A 16,489-nucleotide genomic window follows, 5' to 3' on the forward strand; every position below is an offset into this window, starting at 1 on the left:
TAAAGGGGTCAAAATAGATTTAAGAGCGACAGGACTTAGTGCCGCTGCATCTATGATTGTATTTATTTATTTTGCTGTGTTTTGCTTGCATCTATTTGAAAGAGCGAGTGTAAACACAAAACATGCAGAAAATAGGTTTAAATGTTAAAAAAAATTTTCAAGACAAAGACAGTTGCATATAATCTATTTTTTGCTTAATGTGTTCAAAATTAAAAGGTTAAAACTAATAAAACAAAAAGAGGCTTTCCATTTGATTCAATTTTATATGATGGATTATGCATAAAAATAGAATTGGGCTGAAAGGTCTACTGCTTTATTACGTATTCAGCTTGTGTATCATGTTTTTAAAAAGTAACTAAGAAACTAATTACCTTTGAAAATTAGTAATCAGTAACGGGATTACTTTTTGGAGAAGCAATCGGTAATTAGTAACTATTTACTTTTTTCAAGTAACTTGAACAACACTGTGTGTGTGTGTGTGTAAAGACGGATGGCTCAAGACTTTTGCACAGTATTGTACTTTTTACTCCACTGCACGTTCCGTTTGCTAGCTATTTTGCATTATTCCGATTTTTAAGTTGTTGCTTCCTGAAAGTAACTCAACATAAGGAAAAGAAACACTCAACTACTCCTATTATGAACTGTGTGCTGTGTTGTGTACTCTGCCTTGTACTTACACCGTTTCTGCCACGCAGGCACACTGAGGTCCACCAACCGCAGTGGATGGGTGGGATCTACAGTCTCTGATAGCCACGTAGCTAGCTACCAACGTTAGCTGTGTAGGTAAGTGCTCTTATCCTCACAATTTTCTTTAAAAATTGAAACAATATATTTTTCCCCAGACCAGACAGACTATTTGGACATGTTTAACGCTACTGCTAGAGCTTCTTATATCGGCTCCCTTGTTCTGCCTAGTTTGAGCTAAAAAGAGGATGATGTTAACTTAGCTAGTTTGGCTAGGTAGCAGCTGGTTAACATTAAGTGGAAGCAACAGTAAGTATGTGTTAGCAGCGTACCTAGCAGGTGTTAGAGAAACGCTAGTCCCTTGTAACATTTAGGGTGTTAACCCAATGTCAGCATTAACGTTAGCGTAATGCACAGAGATTTAATGCTAAGTAAGCAGAACTGTTGCTAACGTGTCATTGTCTTTATTTCAAGCTAACGTCAGCGAGTGTTACAATGGACTTGCCACATCATGGGTACCGAGAAAGTAAGTGAATCACCATGTATTGTTGTATTTGCAAAATTTTCTCAAATATCCTCACTTCCTGTTTTTTTCTGGTCACACAGGGTTCACCAAACTCAGCTGGTTGCTGTCACGTAATCAAACATGCCAGTTTATTTGGTACACTTACGTGTCTTGATGTAGGTTATAACTGTTATATGATCGCATAGTGCTACATACGATTACCGTATACACTCACCAGCCACTGTTTTTTTAGGTCTGCTTTGCTAGTGCAGTTTGCTGGCTGAACTGGCTCAATTCTGCGTGGCACAGATTAAACAAGGTGCTGGAAATGGTCCTCACAGAGTTTTCTCCATGTTGATATGATATCACCACACAGTTAGTGCAGATTTGTTGAGTGCACGTCCAGGACACTCTGTTTGTAAAAAGATGGCTATGGTCAGGAACAATGCTTACTTTAAACAATGTTGAGTTGGCACCAAGGAGCCCAAAGTGTACTCAGAAAATATCATCACCACCAGCATGAACCATTAATACAATATAGGATGGAGCCATGGTTCATTTTATTTACACTATATTCAGATACTACCATGAGAATAGCACATCTTATTGTGCACCTATAGATGGAGGGTTGTTTATCTTGGTAAGTGGTGTTTTGAGTTACTGTTGCCTTCCTTTCAGCATGAAGCCATTCGGCCAGTCATGTCTGACATCAACAAAGCAATTTCACCCAGACAATTGCTGCTAACTGGATATTTACCCTTTTTTCAGACCATTCTTTGTCAACCCTAGACATAAGCAGCTTCTGAAATAGCCAGATGAGCCCAACTGACACAAACAGCCATGACATGGTCAAAGTCACTTAAATCCCCCTTCTTCCTCATTCTTCTGCTAATTTGAACTTTAACAGGTTTTCTTGACCATGTGTACCTGCCTAAATGTTCTTAGTTTCTGCTACTTGATAAACTGATTAAATATTTCAGTTAACGAGCAGTTGAACAGATGTACCTAACAAAATGGCTGGTATAATTGCTTTGACGTAAGAGTATCATGCAAGGCAAATTAAACCCAAAACAGGAAATTGCTGTAGGTGGGATTTTCTATTGAAAAATGATGAGGAACACTGGTGGGACTTGAAGCAATCCTGCTGTATCTCAGGAGATTTGCATCAACAAATCATTATTACTGGAGCTGCAGAAAAAGTAATGAAGGACATTTATGTTTATTAGTGTACGTCAAATGTCGGGTAAAGCAAAAAGGATCAATTTGTTGTGTGGGCATAACCACACAAAACCAACTCAAGACATTGAAAATTACTGAAAGACTTACCTGTCTCTACCTGTCAGGCTTCAGGCATGTCAATGGGCCTCAGCCTAAGTGCGTCATTTGTTGTGGGAAGTTAATTACTACTTAGAAAAACACTTCCTTCTGAAAAAGAGCAGAGGATCTTAACAATATACAGAAAGGACATTTTTTGGATTGTGTGAAAATGTCTAATGAGGTTGTGGATCTAGGTTGGATACTAGTGGAGTTTAACACAAAGCAAAAAATAAAAAAACAACTAAAGGTGTCATGCCCAGAAGTGCTTTTGGCTTGTTCTTTAATGTTGCTTAGGGAAAAGATGTTCCCAATTCCTCTTGTGTACTTTACTACTAACTAGGTGTAAATATTGGAGGACTTTGAGGGTCACTGGGAAATTAATATTAATATTTTAAACAGGCACTTGTATTTTTTTTTTATAGATTTTCGCTTATTAAGCTCCTTGTTATATTTAGATACTCTTTTACTGTATTTCATTTCCATTCTTTCTATTAAATTTGACTCTAATTTTTATCTTATTGGGCTGTTTTTTGCCACTTTTTATTTTATTAAGCCCTTCTTATTTTAAGCTATTTTCTTATAGGTTGTGTTTTAATGTTTTGGCTGTTGTAAAACAATCCTCTTTTTTTTAAATGAGGAAAGGATATCTTTTCTTATTATTTAATCACGTGTTATCTTGCCCTCCACTAAAATGCCTCTCTTGCTTTGAGAAGTACTAAATTGTGATCTCATTAACATATTATAGTGGATTTCACTGTCAGTGGTTAATAAGTGGCATGCCTGAATGTTTCAGTCAGTTAAATATTAATGTTGTCATACTCTCCGTTTACCCTCCTGTGTCCATTTTTCCACAGCTAAGCCGAGAGCTCGTGCAGCCCCCACCGCAGGTGACTCCGTCCTGTTTGAAGACACTAGCTCAGCAGCTCCTGCAATGAACAGTCAGGGGTATTACACTTCTGGGTACAATATGGGAGGACCCTCAAATGACATGCAAGGAGGTGGTGGGATGAACAACCTCTTTGCTGACCCTATGGCCAATGCTGCGATGATGTACGGCTCCTCCTTAGCCAACCAGGGGAAGGATATGGTAAACAAAGAGGTGAGTCTCCTATTTGGGGCCGTTTGAGACTTGATACGTAGCACCAAATGTGACTGAATGGAAGATAGGGTGCTAACCAAGGGACTCGTAATTAAGATCAAGATCTGGACTGGTAAATGGTCCAGCTTTAAAGCTGCCACACATTTTTCTCTGTAGTTTTTATTTTTTTGCTATTTATTAATTTGATCTTCTGTCTTTTGTACCTCTGCTGAGTTATTTGTTTTGCCATATTTTATTTAATTTTATTCAATTACTGTACTTTATTTAAGCTCTTCTGGTATAGGTTGTGTTCAGTGTTTTGGCATCTATAACACAGTAACCTCCCAACGTCTGGGATCTTTTAGGATATTGGTTCTAAGTAGGACTAGAGTATCTTAAATACAGCACTTTTGTTTTCAGCAGGGACAGAACTAATGCACTCTCCTGTGTAGATGGTTATTTTTGTTCTGTTTTGTTTATTTGTTCCCTAAAGTGTCCCTGCTGTTGTTCATAAGTTCATAATGTATTTCCCACCAACCCACACGAGCACAGAGATGAGTTATTTTTGTTGACACAGGGGTAATGTGTCCTGCTTTCCAGCTACTCTCCTGTACTCTGAAACATTCTGGTGTTAGTCATATCCAAAGCCATTTCACGGTTGAAACTGTAATGTGTTGGGGTTGCCATTTTAAATGACATGTTTTCCATCAACTACACTATTTTCTGCTCTGCTTTTTAATATTAAATAAGAGTTGATGATTGTCTTAACAATTTGGGGGGAAAGAGCAATTTAAAAACATGCAGCATATCAATAATGAAGATGTTGTTTTACTGGTTTGGCAGCTTTAATGCACAACATGCCAGAATGATGCATAATGCTGAGAAAAGGAACAACCTCTTGTAAAAATGATTATGACTCCACTGTATTTATTAGTTTTGGCAGCCTTTCATGTCTGTTTTTGTTAATATTTGCATTTCCTCTGGCTTTCAGATCAGCAGATTCATGTCTGTGAACAAGCTGAAATACTTCTTTGCTGTCGACACCAGATATGTACTGAAGAAACTTATGATCCTCATGTTCCCTTATACACATCAGGTAAGCTCTGAGCCTTCTCAGAGTCAACATAAGGGAGACTACATGACATTTATCAAACTTAAGACTGCATGATAATTTTCTCTGATATGTTTTGAAACACACATCAGACACTTTATCACTTCTGCAGCTTCATTTTTGAACATTATTATGCTCTGACTACTTGTTTGGGTATAAAGACACACTGAGCTCATTCAGTTCCTGCACAGTGTAACTTACTCAGATTGTAAATGTGACACCACTCCAAACAATATGTGCCTTGATAATATGCAGCCTATGCAGGATGCAGATGTTCCTTAAAAGACCAGGATCACATTGTATTTACAGTTAACTGCTATGTAGTGATTATAAGCTGCTCAAAATCAACAATAGGGACAAAATGGGACACCACTGCTTTGAGTCTCACAAACATCCAACACCCGAGACACAAGAACTGTAGCTCATTTTCAGGTTATTCCATATAGAGTACCCTCTAAAAACATATGTACACAGACTGGCAATTCCATTTGTTTGTGTTCACAGACACACATCTGTTTGTTTTTCACAATGGTCAACATGAATTGAAATTGCTATATTTTGGTAAGAAGCTTGTGTCTTCAATACGTATATCAGCTTTTATGTGTCACCCTGACAACCACAAAAAGTTTTAAAAGATATGGCAACCACTGTATTTGAACCCAGAGCTTTTTATGAACCTAACCAAGTTGTTGTCCATGAACAAACCTAATTGAATCGTTTATAATCCTAAACATAAATCGTCATTTTGAATTAAGAATGTGCTAAAAATAATCCTAAGGAAACATAAAATGCCATCATGTCTATTGCTGGAAATGAACTTTTTGTTTAGAGAGGCAAAATGATGCACTCCATCAGTCCATCCAATGCAAATATGGGCAGGAGTCAGTACATGTGAAACTGGACAGATGAAAAAGGTATTTAAGAGCACAAATGCAAGGGTGGGAAAACGCTATTCATGTGCATAAATCAGTAGATTAGAAGTCTTTACTATGATAAAGAATAGAAGTCTCTTGCACAGTTAGAACCTTTTGGGGAGGTGTTTCACTGCAACAACACAAAGGTGTCTCAATTTGGCTGTTATAAACCAAAAGATTTGGCTTTTGAGGTTAAGGCATTCCCATAAAAATTTCCATTCAGGAGTCTTTGAGTGTATTGTCTCTACTTTTTAATGTCTGTGGTTAACAGTGGATTAAAGTTCACTTTGGACATCATCCTGCTGCTGCAAATGCTGAGCTAAAACTGGCCTACTACTGCTCGATTGTCAATTTTAAAAAGCTGCAGTGCTCTGCTTTCCTTGTAATTAAAACAAGCTGACTTGGACCTAAATTTTTTTTCTTCTCTGGGGGTGATTCATGTCGTATTTGTGTTTTGTATTTGTGTTTCTTGGCAGGATTGGGAAGTTCGTTATCATCGCGACACTCCACTGACTCCAAGACAGGATGTGAATGCATCAGACCTTTACATACCAAGTCAGTTTCATGTACACACAAAATCATTCCAGGCATAATGTTTTGGGATGTTTGTGTAACATATTAAGTGTTTGTTTTTTTGTTATTCAAATCTTTTAGCGATGGCTTTTATCACCTACATTTTACTTGCTGGAATGGCTCTTGGCATTCAAAAAAGGTGACTAATCTTTCTTCCACTCATTTGTTTTATGACTCACAGAGAATCGGTGTATGTGAGATAAGCCAAATGTTGACTTTGTGTGCAGGTTCAGTCCAGAGGTCCTCGGCCTGTGTGCCAGCACTGCCCTCGTGTGGGTCATCATCGAGGTCTTGGTGATGTTGCTGAGTTTATATCTGCTGACAGTACACACCGACCTCTCCACCTTTGATCTCATCGCCTACAGTGGATACAAATATGTTGGGTAAATAAATCACAGATGCACATATATTTGCAAAATGATTCTTTATTATTTAGAAATTATTTGCGAAAGCTTCTTCCAGTCATGTATTGTTTTTAAATAAATCATGCTGAATTTACTGAGGGAATGTGTCTGTTTATGTCTTCGTCCAGGATGATCTTCACAGTGTTGTGTGGCTTGCTGTTTGGCAGTGATGGCTATTTTGTGGCGCTTGCCTGGTCCTCCTTTGCGCTCATGTTCTTCATTGTGAGTATTTTCAGTCTGTATTGACGGCATTCTTCAAATCTAAAGTTTATAAGTTTGATGCACTGGAGTATTTACATTTCGTCAGTCTAAATGAGTTGTGTTTAATTGATTTCCTGGCCCAGACTGTAAAGTGAGTCACACTGCTACATCTATTGTCTGATAATCTTTTTTTTTTTTTTAAAGAAAAAAAATGCCCTTATTTTATTTCTTGTTCCTTTTTCCTGTGTTATTTAATTGTCTCTTACTTCACCGATACTTAGGCACAAAAGACAGTACAAAGTTCAAATTTTGTGCGCTCCCCTGCCGTTTTCTCTTTTTGCAAAGCCGTGCAGTGGGCTGAATAAAATTCCAGGCGGACTGCCTAACAAGCAGAAGAGCCCCGGTTCAATCCCAGGAGGAGACAAAAATCCCATTGGGTTGCATCAGGAAGGGCATCCGGCATAAAAACTGCCAAATTAAACATGCAGTGCTTACCCGCTATGGTGACCGCTGTGAATAAGAAACCAGCTATGTAGAAGGAGTAGCTTCTTTTTCTCACACTTTTAAAAAGAGAATGATAAATGGTAACGAATCATGCCCCTTTTAAAAAATATTTTCAAAGTTATGTTTTTATCATTTAACTCACTAAAACTACAATTAATGGAAAAAAAGAAACAATACCCAAAAAAGGCAAGAAAAAGCAGATTAGTAACCAACATTTACATTCATGCAGAATGCGTACACATCCATACATTTTTCAGATATTTGTTGTTTTTCCAGTTTACCATGTGATGGGGTGTTTACTTTAGTGGCACACTGATTTTAAAGCTCTGGGTCTGTATTGATATTTGAATTAATAATAGCTGGTGCCAGTTTAGCCTTATTGAGTTGAGCAGGTGACTGCATGCTGCAAGGCTCAATACAGCAGGCCGCCTTCAAGTCTAATCCGGGACCTTTTGCTGCATGTCATTCCCTACTCATGTCAAAAGTTGAATGAGTAATAGTAGTAGCAAAAACTTAAAGTATGGGAACAGCTGATGCAGAGAATTAGTCAGCAGAAACTCATTAAAGATACTATCAGTTTGCATAAAGGTTAAAGCTGCTATCACACATTGGTAAGTATTGTCTTTGACGTGCTGTTAGACACAGACTGAATCTGCTTTCAATCTATGTACTTCTAAAGATTTTCCTTCTTCCACAGGTTCGCTCTCTGAAAATGAAGATCCTCCCCTCGCTGTCCTCGGACTCTATGGGAATGGGATCGAATGCCAAACCTCAGCTCCGTCTTTATATCACTGTTGCATCTGCGCTCTTTCAACCAATCATTATTTACTGGTTAACCTCTCACTTGGTCAGGTGACTGTGAGGTGTTCAATAGCCTATAGTCCAGGAGTAGTGGACCCCAAAAAAAATGTGGTTGTGAGTGTTTGTATACCTGCCTTTATACGCTCTTTTGTCATTAAACTCAAAGCATACATAGATGGTGTTGAGTGCAGCGTGCACTGAGCTTGTTGTTGATTTAACAAGAAAGTGTGAAACGGAAATTGTCTCATCCACCGTAACTGTACAGAACTCTGACAGACGCTTATTTTTTGCCACCTAACCTTGAACAAAAGGGCTTTCACTGAGAGATTTGCTTGATCAGAACCGATATGGTTCAGATCTACTTTTGTATGAAGGCTCGCAACATGCTTTTCAGTATTGACGTTGCACACATGATTCCAGTAACATATTTTGTTTCAACGGTAATGCTGCTGCATTATCTCCCTTTCTTCTGAATCCTCTATTTTATTTATCTACATTTGACAAAGCACGACAATGTTTGGATTTTTCTAGAAAAAATAAATATATTTAGCTTTGTGTACTGAATTCAGACTGCTTCTTTTTGCTTTTTGCTTCAGGTCTTAACAGTATAAATGGCAATGTAAGGTGTAATAGCCTACATTTAGAATTCATTAATTTTACTAGAGGTTAAATTAACCTTCATTAACTCAATTATGCACTTGACTATAATGGTGTTACTTGAATTGTACTCAAGTATTTTGTATCAGCTGCGGTGGCGTCCACTCAGTAAAGAAGTGAGCAGCTGAAGGAAATTGCCTTCTCTTTCCATTTAGTGCTAATTGAACCGTACAGCAGTTAGTTTTACCTTAAACCGGGTGTTTGGTTGACATTTGCAGATTCAAAACATCCAAACCTGCATTTGGAAAATTGCTGCTAAGACATTAATGCATAAATGAATAATTACACAAGATTTAGCATGTTATATAACAGTAAACCTAACTAATGTTGTTTGAACCACAAATTCCTGAGATATCCTCAGTATGTTAAAATTCCAGAGCACTGTTATTCTGCCCGTGCAGAACATGGAGACAAGTAGTGTAATATAATGTAATTGTTGGCATTAGATTCAGATTTATTTGTCCTTTTGGAAATTCCATTTGTGCCTTTTATCAAATGTAATCACAACAGTAGAGACCTCACAGTTACCAATAATAAAGACATAAATGGCAAGAAAGTTCTGCTGTAACATCACCAAAAAGCAAACGACGATGTGTAAGTGACACCCATATCACACTACATCATATACTCTCACCTGGATTTGTTTTACAGTTATACTACAAGTCCCCTGGCCACAAGATGTTGGCAGAGGTTGGACCGTGTACTTCCATGCTAATGGTAGTAAAGTGAATCCACCATGAACAGGCTGTGATGGATCTCTGAGGATGTCTCATCTGTTTTTCAGTACTCATGACTCCCAAAGTTGCTAACATCCAATCTTACAGCCCGTGTTTACAATCTTATTGAGTTTGTAATTATTAACTATGAAAAATGAAAAATACCAGTCAATAAAACATAAAGCTAGAATGATTTCTACAAATGAATAATAAAAAAGAACCAGTGTACCCCGCCTCTCACCCTAAGACAGCTGGGATGGGCTCCAGCGCCCCCTGGGACCCTGATAAGCGGAAGCGAATGGATGGATGGATTTCCTGTTTAATGTGTTATATATTGGTGTAGTATGGTAGGCTATAAGGGATGGTTTTGTCAGTAAGAGACCTGTAAAACAACCACTTTTCAGACTCTTGGCTCCTGATGTTCAGACTCTTATTATATGACTCATCTGTAGCCGCAAAATACAGTCAGGAGTTTAAAATGTATGTCCTTCTGCTCTGTAATTTTCACGTGTTTCAAAGCCATCCTGTGGGCCGGACTGAACACTTTGGCGAGCCGTTTCTAGCCCCAGGACCGTATGTTTAATATCCCTTGTCTGCCGCCTGTGGCTGGTGTCAGACCAAATGTTGTGGGAACGCGCCCGGATACGCGCACCCTGCACAGCGTCCTTATGGTGTCCATGGAAACCACGGACCGCCACAGAGAGCGGAGTGAAAGGTGTCCGAATGAAAGTCTACTTCTGAACATCAGGATTTCACCTTTAACTTTTTTTTTAACGACATCGACATTTAAGAGGAGGCAATTCCCACCATAGTCCCTGCTTTGGTGATTTGGTGAGTAACCAGTTTATATTATACGTTTGAAAGACTAGCTAACAGCGCCGAGCGGGTCACCTGTGAGGGGGGAAAGGCGGCTTTCTACAATAGCTAAATGAAACTTTATATTGTTCCGCCATTTCCCCGCTGAACTGCTTTGTAGAACCATGTGGCTTCACATAGAAACCTCCGGAGCCTTATAAGAGTAGATTAGACATGCTATACGTGTATTATTGGCCTTCGTTTTGTTTTGTTTTTTTAAATGTTTAATAATCCTGGTCATGATCAGTAGATTACGATGAGCAGTAACTTTCTCTGGGACCTGCACTTGTTCTCTGACTTCGTTTGCCTTTATTAAACTGGAGCAGTAGGAGTGGACTTTGGACGTTTAGTGGATGCTCATCAGAGGGGAACGGGTGGCAAACATTTACCTGCTATGGAGCTCTTATTTTCCAGCATTTTCAATATTTTTGTTTGTGTGTGTGGTGATCTAGTATGTTTGGCTTTTATTTTCATCTATGAAGAGGTAGCAGTTAAAGTCAGGTATATTATACCTGAAAAGAATAAACAACAACTCATAAATACAGGTACAGTCCTTGCTGTTCCTGCCTGTCCTGGAAGCAATTTGTATCTTGATGACTTCATCTCTCCTCTCTCTGATTCATTTCAACCTCATCTTTCAGCTGCATGACCCTGGAAGCTTCGCCCTGAGAGTGAGATGGAAAACAGCTCTCATACACTGCCACTCTCGTGCCCCTCTCCCGCCACTATCAGAGGGCCTCTGCCGTTGTCCTCCTCACCCCAGCATACCTCCTCAAATGGTCGCATTTCACTGCCACTTTCGCCTATCTCTTTCCCGCCATCCCCAGCCTCATTTTCCCCAGCAACAGCAGAGTCTGTTCACTCCTGCTCCCCTCTTTCACACTTTACAGTGTCTCATTGCCTCGAAGGACAAAGCCTAGCTGACCAAGATGACCTCACCTGTCTCAACTGGCTTCATCAAAGAGGGGATCTGCTGCCACTGCAGCCCCTCACCAAAATGACACTGCTGCCTCAGCAGGAGCCCTCCGTGGCTTCCCAGCTTCTTCCCGCTGCTTCGTCCAAGCCGCCGTACTCCTTTAGCAGTCTGATTTTCATGGCAATAGAAGATTCGCCACAAAAGAGGCTTCCAGTGAAGGACATCTACGAATGGATTGTGAACAATTTCCCCTACTACAGGACGGCAACGGGTGGCTGGAGGAACTCTGTCAGACACAATCTGTCTCTGAGCAAGAGCTTCAGACGCATTCAGAGGGACAAGAGCCAGGTGAGTGCTTAAATAACAGAGCAGCACCAAACTCATTGATCTAAGTGAACTCTTCATTGAATCCAGATGGTCTGAATTCAAAACATTGGTTACAACTCCCAAAAATGACTCGTGCAGGGTTTTTGAAGACTAACATCTGTTACATGGATTTGTTTCTTTGTTGCAGTCAGTGGGGAAGGGATCACTGTGGTGTGTGTGTCCAGAGTACCGGCCAGCGCTCCTAGAAGTGCTCAGGAAGACCCACAGTTATCACAGCAATAACAGCAACCTGTTACACAAGCCTGCACTGTGAGTATCTGCAATATGGATTTGTAAAAATTAGCTTTAGTGCCCCATACTGAGGAACGGCCAGAAAATCCAAAGTGTTCAACAAGAAATGAGTCACATTTCTTTTCTTTATATTTTACTCTGAAAATGGGGAAATACAGACAGAGATATATTGAAATATGTGCAGACATACATGGAAATATGGGTACTTTTTAAGGCTTGAATGATTCATAGGTCAACGTAAAAATTCTTCTGAAAATGGTCAGGTACAAAACCTGGAGTGTGAGTGACTGAAAAGGCAGCCAGTGTCCAAAGAAAAACTTTGAAAGACGTTCAGAGAGCTGCGAGAACTATTGGACAAGACTAATTTTAAAAATTAAAGTAAATTCGGCTACATGGAAGCAAAATAACAATTTGAGGGTGGCTCAATATTTTTGCATGATACGGTAGTTGATGTGTAAAGGATCTTTAATTTTAAAAAGAAAAATATGCAAACATTTACAGGCATCGACCTCTCTTAAGGATTTGCTGCCTTTCTAATGAGTTTTTAACACGGTGCTGGTGAAACATTAAGGGGCTTCCACACAGGAAGTGACTCGCAGCAATGTGGTTTTCAGAGAAGTCATGACATTCAGTGACTTCGAGTGACAATGGTCCCAGGTTAAACCTTTCTCAACTCCTCTGGTCTCCATGTCATTGCTGATGCAGTCTTTTTGCACCTGTAAATGAATCATTGCACTGGAGTCTCCTCTGACTGGAACTGAAGGTGATGCAAAACGCTGACTTTATTAAACTAAATATTTGGGTATTCCTTCACTATCTTTTGCCTTTTTTTTTAAAAATTGGCAAACATATTAACTGATATATTGCAGAAGTAAGATGAAATATCATCTACAGCTGTCGTCGTACATGCTATTTTTCTTTTAACACAGTATATTTCTCTCCTTAACCACCACATCAGTAAAATCTAATATGCGTCTAGTGGAGGAGTGTTTCTAAATAATTTTACATTTTAATGGCTCTCTTGCTGTGATGTGTGTTGTGCGCAGGTTGGAGGGAGAAAGCTACAAGATGCCTGCTGCGTGTGATTCGATGGAAATATCAGGTCAGGACCTACATACTGGACCCGGTATGAAATTGTTTCAGTCGTTTTATCTGCAGAGTAACAGCCCTGTGTGACACTTTTATCACCTGCAGCTTGTCTGTAGCTTTGCAGCTTTCCCAGCATGCATCATTGTTCCTGTGTTTGTGTTCTGTTCTCATGGAAACTGCCTTCCATTACCTTGGCAACCCAGCAATAGCCTGGCTTTTTATGAGTGCCCCCACCCCACCCCTCCGTTTTATTTCCGAGCCTCTTTGCCATACGGGCCCACGTCCTCGCTAAAGAATCCCGCAAGTGGTTGTTCGGCCAAGCTGCAGGACGATGGGTTATTAATGTTAATGTTGTCTTTCTCATGCAGATCCTCTTTCTCACTCCCTCCTCCTGTCTACCGCCGACAGTCCGATTTTAGCCGAAAACCCGCTGTGCCTTCTGACCCCGGATCACGAGGAGCTCGTCACCATGGAGTCTGTGGAATACCAGCAGGAGGAGGTGTGCGAAGACATGGAGAAGGACCCCCTGTCTGACAGCGGCTACATCGAGCTGCACTATTACGAGTCTCAGCAGTACCAGTACCTTGTGCTGCCGGACGACACTGAGCTCGACCTGGAGACTGTGGAGATCCTGCAGCTTGATGCCGAGGCCCAGGAGGCCGCCGGGTCACTGCTGGACCTCGCAGGCGGTGGATATTAGTTCAGATCCTCAAAGAAACCGTCCTGGGATGACAACACTGCCCTATAGCCTGTTTACTGCCCTGTAGTGATATTACAGTATAGATCGAATTAACTGATGGAGTATCGTTCCACATAATTTCAGGCTTCCAGTACACAAGCTGAATATATCACCATAGCATCCCATCCAGCCTGAACAGAGCCTTCAGGGTGTAGAACTGAGACAAAAGTATTAAAAATGAAGTGACTCCACAGTGATTTTTTAACATGTTAACATCGTTCTCAGGGGTGGAAGGAGTGCTTCGAGCTCAATACAGAGTGCTGCTTCTCGACTGAGAGGTTTCCCAAGTTCAGGTGTGACTAACACGCTGTTGAAATCTTCACGTTTAATGTACAGCGAACAGCACATTGACTCACTTCCACATCGTTACCAGTAAAATATGAGTATGTGTTACCCTCTTTCAGTTGTTCTAAGCAGTGACCATCTTTTCTTTCTAAGAAAGTTTCTGTAGGACATTCAAAGTAAACTGTAGTTGACAGTCTTTGTTGTTTTCAGCAACACTGTTGCTTTGATAGTTGAAGACAATAGATAAAAATAATTTATAATGTAGCTGTGATTTTAGATTGTACTTAAGAAGTACAGGGAAGCACTTCTATTCAATTCAATTCAATTTAATTCAATTTTATTTATATAGCCCCAAATCACAACAAAAGTCGCCTCAAGGCGCTTCATAGATACATTACCTTGGCAACCCGGCAATAGCCTGGCTTTTTATGAGTGCCCCCACCTCACCCCTCCGTTATAATAAGTACTTCGAATTTTATTTCTAATGGTTTTTAATGTCCATTATTTTCAAGATTATCTTTGCTTGAGTTTATTTTATTTGCACAATGTCTTCAATCAGGAAAGGTTTGATTGACTCACTGCCATTTTAACCACTTTACATGTCGGTTACACTGAAATTCTCTTCATAAATTGTATGTATTTACAACATCTTTGGGTTTTATAATCTAATAAATAAAATATGTGATGCCCTTCTTCTGAGCTGTGCATTGGTTGTTATAGTTTTGTTTTTATTTTTATTTTTAATGTTTGTTTTCCGCTTCAGTGAGTTTGCTTGGTTTGGTTTAGTTTGACTTGGTTAAAATAAGTCTTTAGTATTAATGATAATGTCAAAGTTATGATTCAAGAAATTCAGAATAGATTTGTACAGGACAAATAAAACATTTTGTGCAGCCAGTGTATTCACAGTTTTAATATGTGCACCAGTGCCTCTGTGTACCGCACTGGACCCCTACATGTGAGTGGTGGGCATGTAGCTCTGTGGGCTAACGCCTAAACATGAGGCACTTGCCCCAAAACAGCTTAAGAGCTATTCTACAATTATGGGACATTTTCTTTTCCAGCCATGAATTTGAAAATAGTCCATGCACAAAATACTAAACATACATTTGTTGTGTGCACCTGAGACAAAATGCAGACCCAGTTGTTGAAAAAGTGGTTCCAAAATATTATTTCAGCACCTCAAAAAAGGACATTTATCTTTTGGCCCAACTTCTTGATAACCAAATTACTTTTCGTATATAATTGTTTCAATATTTTGTTTACACTTATAATTATTTTGCTGATTTCTTTAAGATCAACATATTTTAAAGATCAGTAATTATGAACTGCAAGTTATGTCCCACCCTGTGACCGGAACTTATGTAGCCTGGAAGGGGAAGAGATAAAACAGTGAGCCGGCATGGCAAAGAGGAAGTGGCATGAACATCATGGGTAGACCAAAGGTCACTTCTCTTTGACATTTTTGCATTTTTCTTGACTTTTCTGATTAGATTGAATGTGTCATTGTAACTAATGCAACCATGTTACCCAATTTACCAGAAGAGGACAAATGAAAGGTTCCTTTATTTTTAAAAACTACGTTTATCCTTGACTTTCAGTCCATTACATGCCATCTGTTTTTTTTTCTGAGAAAACACTAATACTACCACTATTGCCTTTGTAATAGCTTGAATTATTATATAAAAGATTGTATTTTGAGCAAAGATTTTAAAATAAATACAGAAATTACTGACGAAAACGTGCGACTCTTGAAAAGTTAGATTTCAAAATTTTCTTAAATTGATATAAATTACGTTTTATCGGAAACTGAGTAAGTATTTAGTAATGAAGTATGCTATCATTTATTAAATTGTCTACTTCGGGTATTGGTGAGATGCACCAAGGATCCACGACTGAAACACTTTTGATGCCTGAACTGTACAAATCGAATTTTTTAAAAGTTCAATATTTGTTTTTAACTGAAAATTATAACATAAAGGGTCCAGTAGTCCATATTTTAAAGCCCAAATGGGCTATGGGTTAATAGCTAGAAAAATCCATAAATAGAATAAACAGGAGAATTAAAATAAAAGAGCCCAGTGAATACAAATGTGATTATAAATCAGTAGGCAGCTTAGCAAGTAAAAAACAAAGTAACTACAGGTATGAGGAAGGAACGATTCCCTCTGTATGTCGTTGTGGTTGGTTTTTGTTTCTTTTCTAGTTAGTTTGACTGTTTGTTTAAAAATAATAATCTTGTTAGCTCTAAATGTTAATTTTCTGAGTCTATCGGCTTCAGGTTTGCTTTAAAATGCTGCTGGATAAGTTTCGGTGTCTCTGTGTGATGAGCTTTATCTGGTGGCTTTAGAAACAGTGATCGGCTGCACCGTGAGAGGGCGCAAAAGCCACGGCTTACTTAACGCAGACACACATATATGACAATGAAAAACAACGCAAACAAAACAAAACAAACCCCTTTGGAAACCTGCTATGTATGTTCGGTTTCCTCTGCGCAAATCCTTAGGCTATCATTTGTATAAACG

At 39.2% G+C, this 16,489-nt stretch overlaps 2 protein-coding genes across 5 annotated transcripts; both read left to right on the forward strand.

The window, feature by feature from the left end:
* Positions 1 to 544: 544 nt before the first annotated feature.
* On the forward strand, positions 545 to 8,656 carry yif1a (Yip1 interacting factor homolog A (S. cerevisiae)). 3 transcript variants are annotated; one of them, XM_086302999.1, is made up of 9 exons: positions 545 to 779; positions 1,159 to 1,210; positions 3,361 to 3,605; positions 4,576 to 4,680; positions 6,086 to 6,164; positions 6,264 to 6,321; positions 6,410 to 6,565; positions 6,715 to 6,808; positions 7,989 to 8,656. In XM_086302999.1, the coding sequence occupies exons 2-9, from the start codon at positions 1,180 to 1,182 to the stop codon at positions 8,145 to 8,147; spliced, it is 927 nt and encodes a 308-aa protein (XP_086159125.1). In that variant the 5' UTR covers positions 545 to 779; positions 1,159 to 1,179; the 3' UTR covers positions 8,148 to 8,656. The 3 variants fall into 3 exon arrangements, with proteins under 3 accessions (XP_086159125.1, XP_086159115.1, XP_086159133.1); XM_086302989.1 differs by having other exon boundaries at positions 546 to 783; XM_086303007.1 differs by lacking the exon at positions 545 to 779 and adding an exon at positions 921 to 993.
* A 1,502-nt stretch (positions 8,657 to 10,158) lies between these two features.
* LOC147337275 (uncharacterized) lies at positions 10,159 to 15,567 on the forward strand. Of its 2 annotated transcripts, none has more exons than XM_086262242.1 (5): positions 10,159 to 10,296; positions 10,962 to 11,584; positions 11,751 to 11,872; positions 12,901 to 12,980; positions 13,312 to 15,567. In XM_086262242.1, exons 2-5 carry the CDS (start codon positions 10,997 to 10,999, stop codon positions 13,641 to 13,643), a joined length of 1,122 nt encoding a protein of 373 aa, XP_086118368.1. In that variant the 5' UTR covers positions 10,159 to 10,296; positions 10,962 to 10,996; the 3' UTR covers positions 13,644 to 15,567. The 2 variants fall into 2 exon arrangements, with proteins under 2 accessions (XP_086118368.1, XP_086118375.1); XM_086262249.1 differs by having other exon boundaries at positions 12,901 to 12,956.
* The last annotated feature ends 922 nt before the right edge of the window (positions 15,568 to 16,489 follow it).

Source organism: Aulonocara sp. 'chitande type north' Nkhata Bay, linkage group LG2 (genome assembly GCF_057382095.1).
Source record: "Aulonocara sp. 'chitande type north' Nkhata Bay isolate Kocher_YH1m ecotype deep benthic linkage group LG2, A_spYH_male_GT1.1, whole genome shotgun sequence".
Lineage (NCBI taxonomy): Eukaryota > Metazoa > Chordata > Actinopteri > Cichliformes > Cichlidae > Aulonocara > Aulonocara sp. 'chitande type north' Nkhata Bay.

Excerpts from the sequence above, each read along its gene's own strand:
- LOC147337275 (XM_086262242.1), top strand. The coding sequence starts at position 10,997 with ATGGAAAACAGCTCTCATACACTGCCACTCTCGTGCCCCTCTCCCGCC. Across the intron at positions 11,585-11,750 it reads TTCAGAGGGACAAGAGCCAG|TCAGTGGGGAAGGGATCACT; the intron begins GTGAGTGCTTAA and ends TCTTTGTTGCAG. Across the intron at positions 12,981-13,311 it reads GGACCTACATACTGGACCCG|ATCCTCTTTCTCACTCCCTC; the intron begins GTATGAAATTGT and ends TTTCTCATGCAG.
- yif1a (XM_086302999.1), top strand. The coding sequence starts at position 1,180 with ATGGACTTGCCACATCATGGGTACCGAGAAA. Across the intron at positions 3,606-4,575 it reads AGGATATGGTAAACAAAGAG|ATCAGCAGATTCATGTCTGT; the intron begins GTGAGTCTCCTA and ends TCTGGCTTTCAG. Across the intron at positions 6,165-6,263 it reads ATCAGACCTTTACATACCAA|CGATGGCTTTTATCACCTAC; the intron begins GTCAGTTTCATG and ends CAAATCTTTTAG.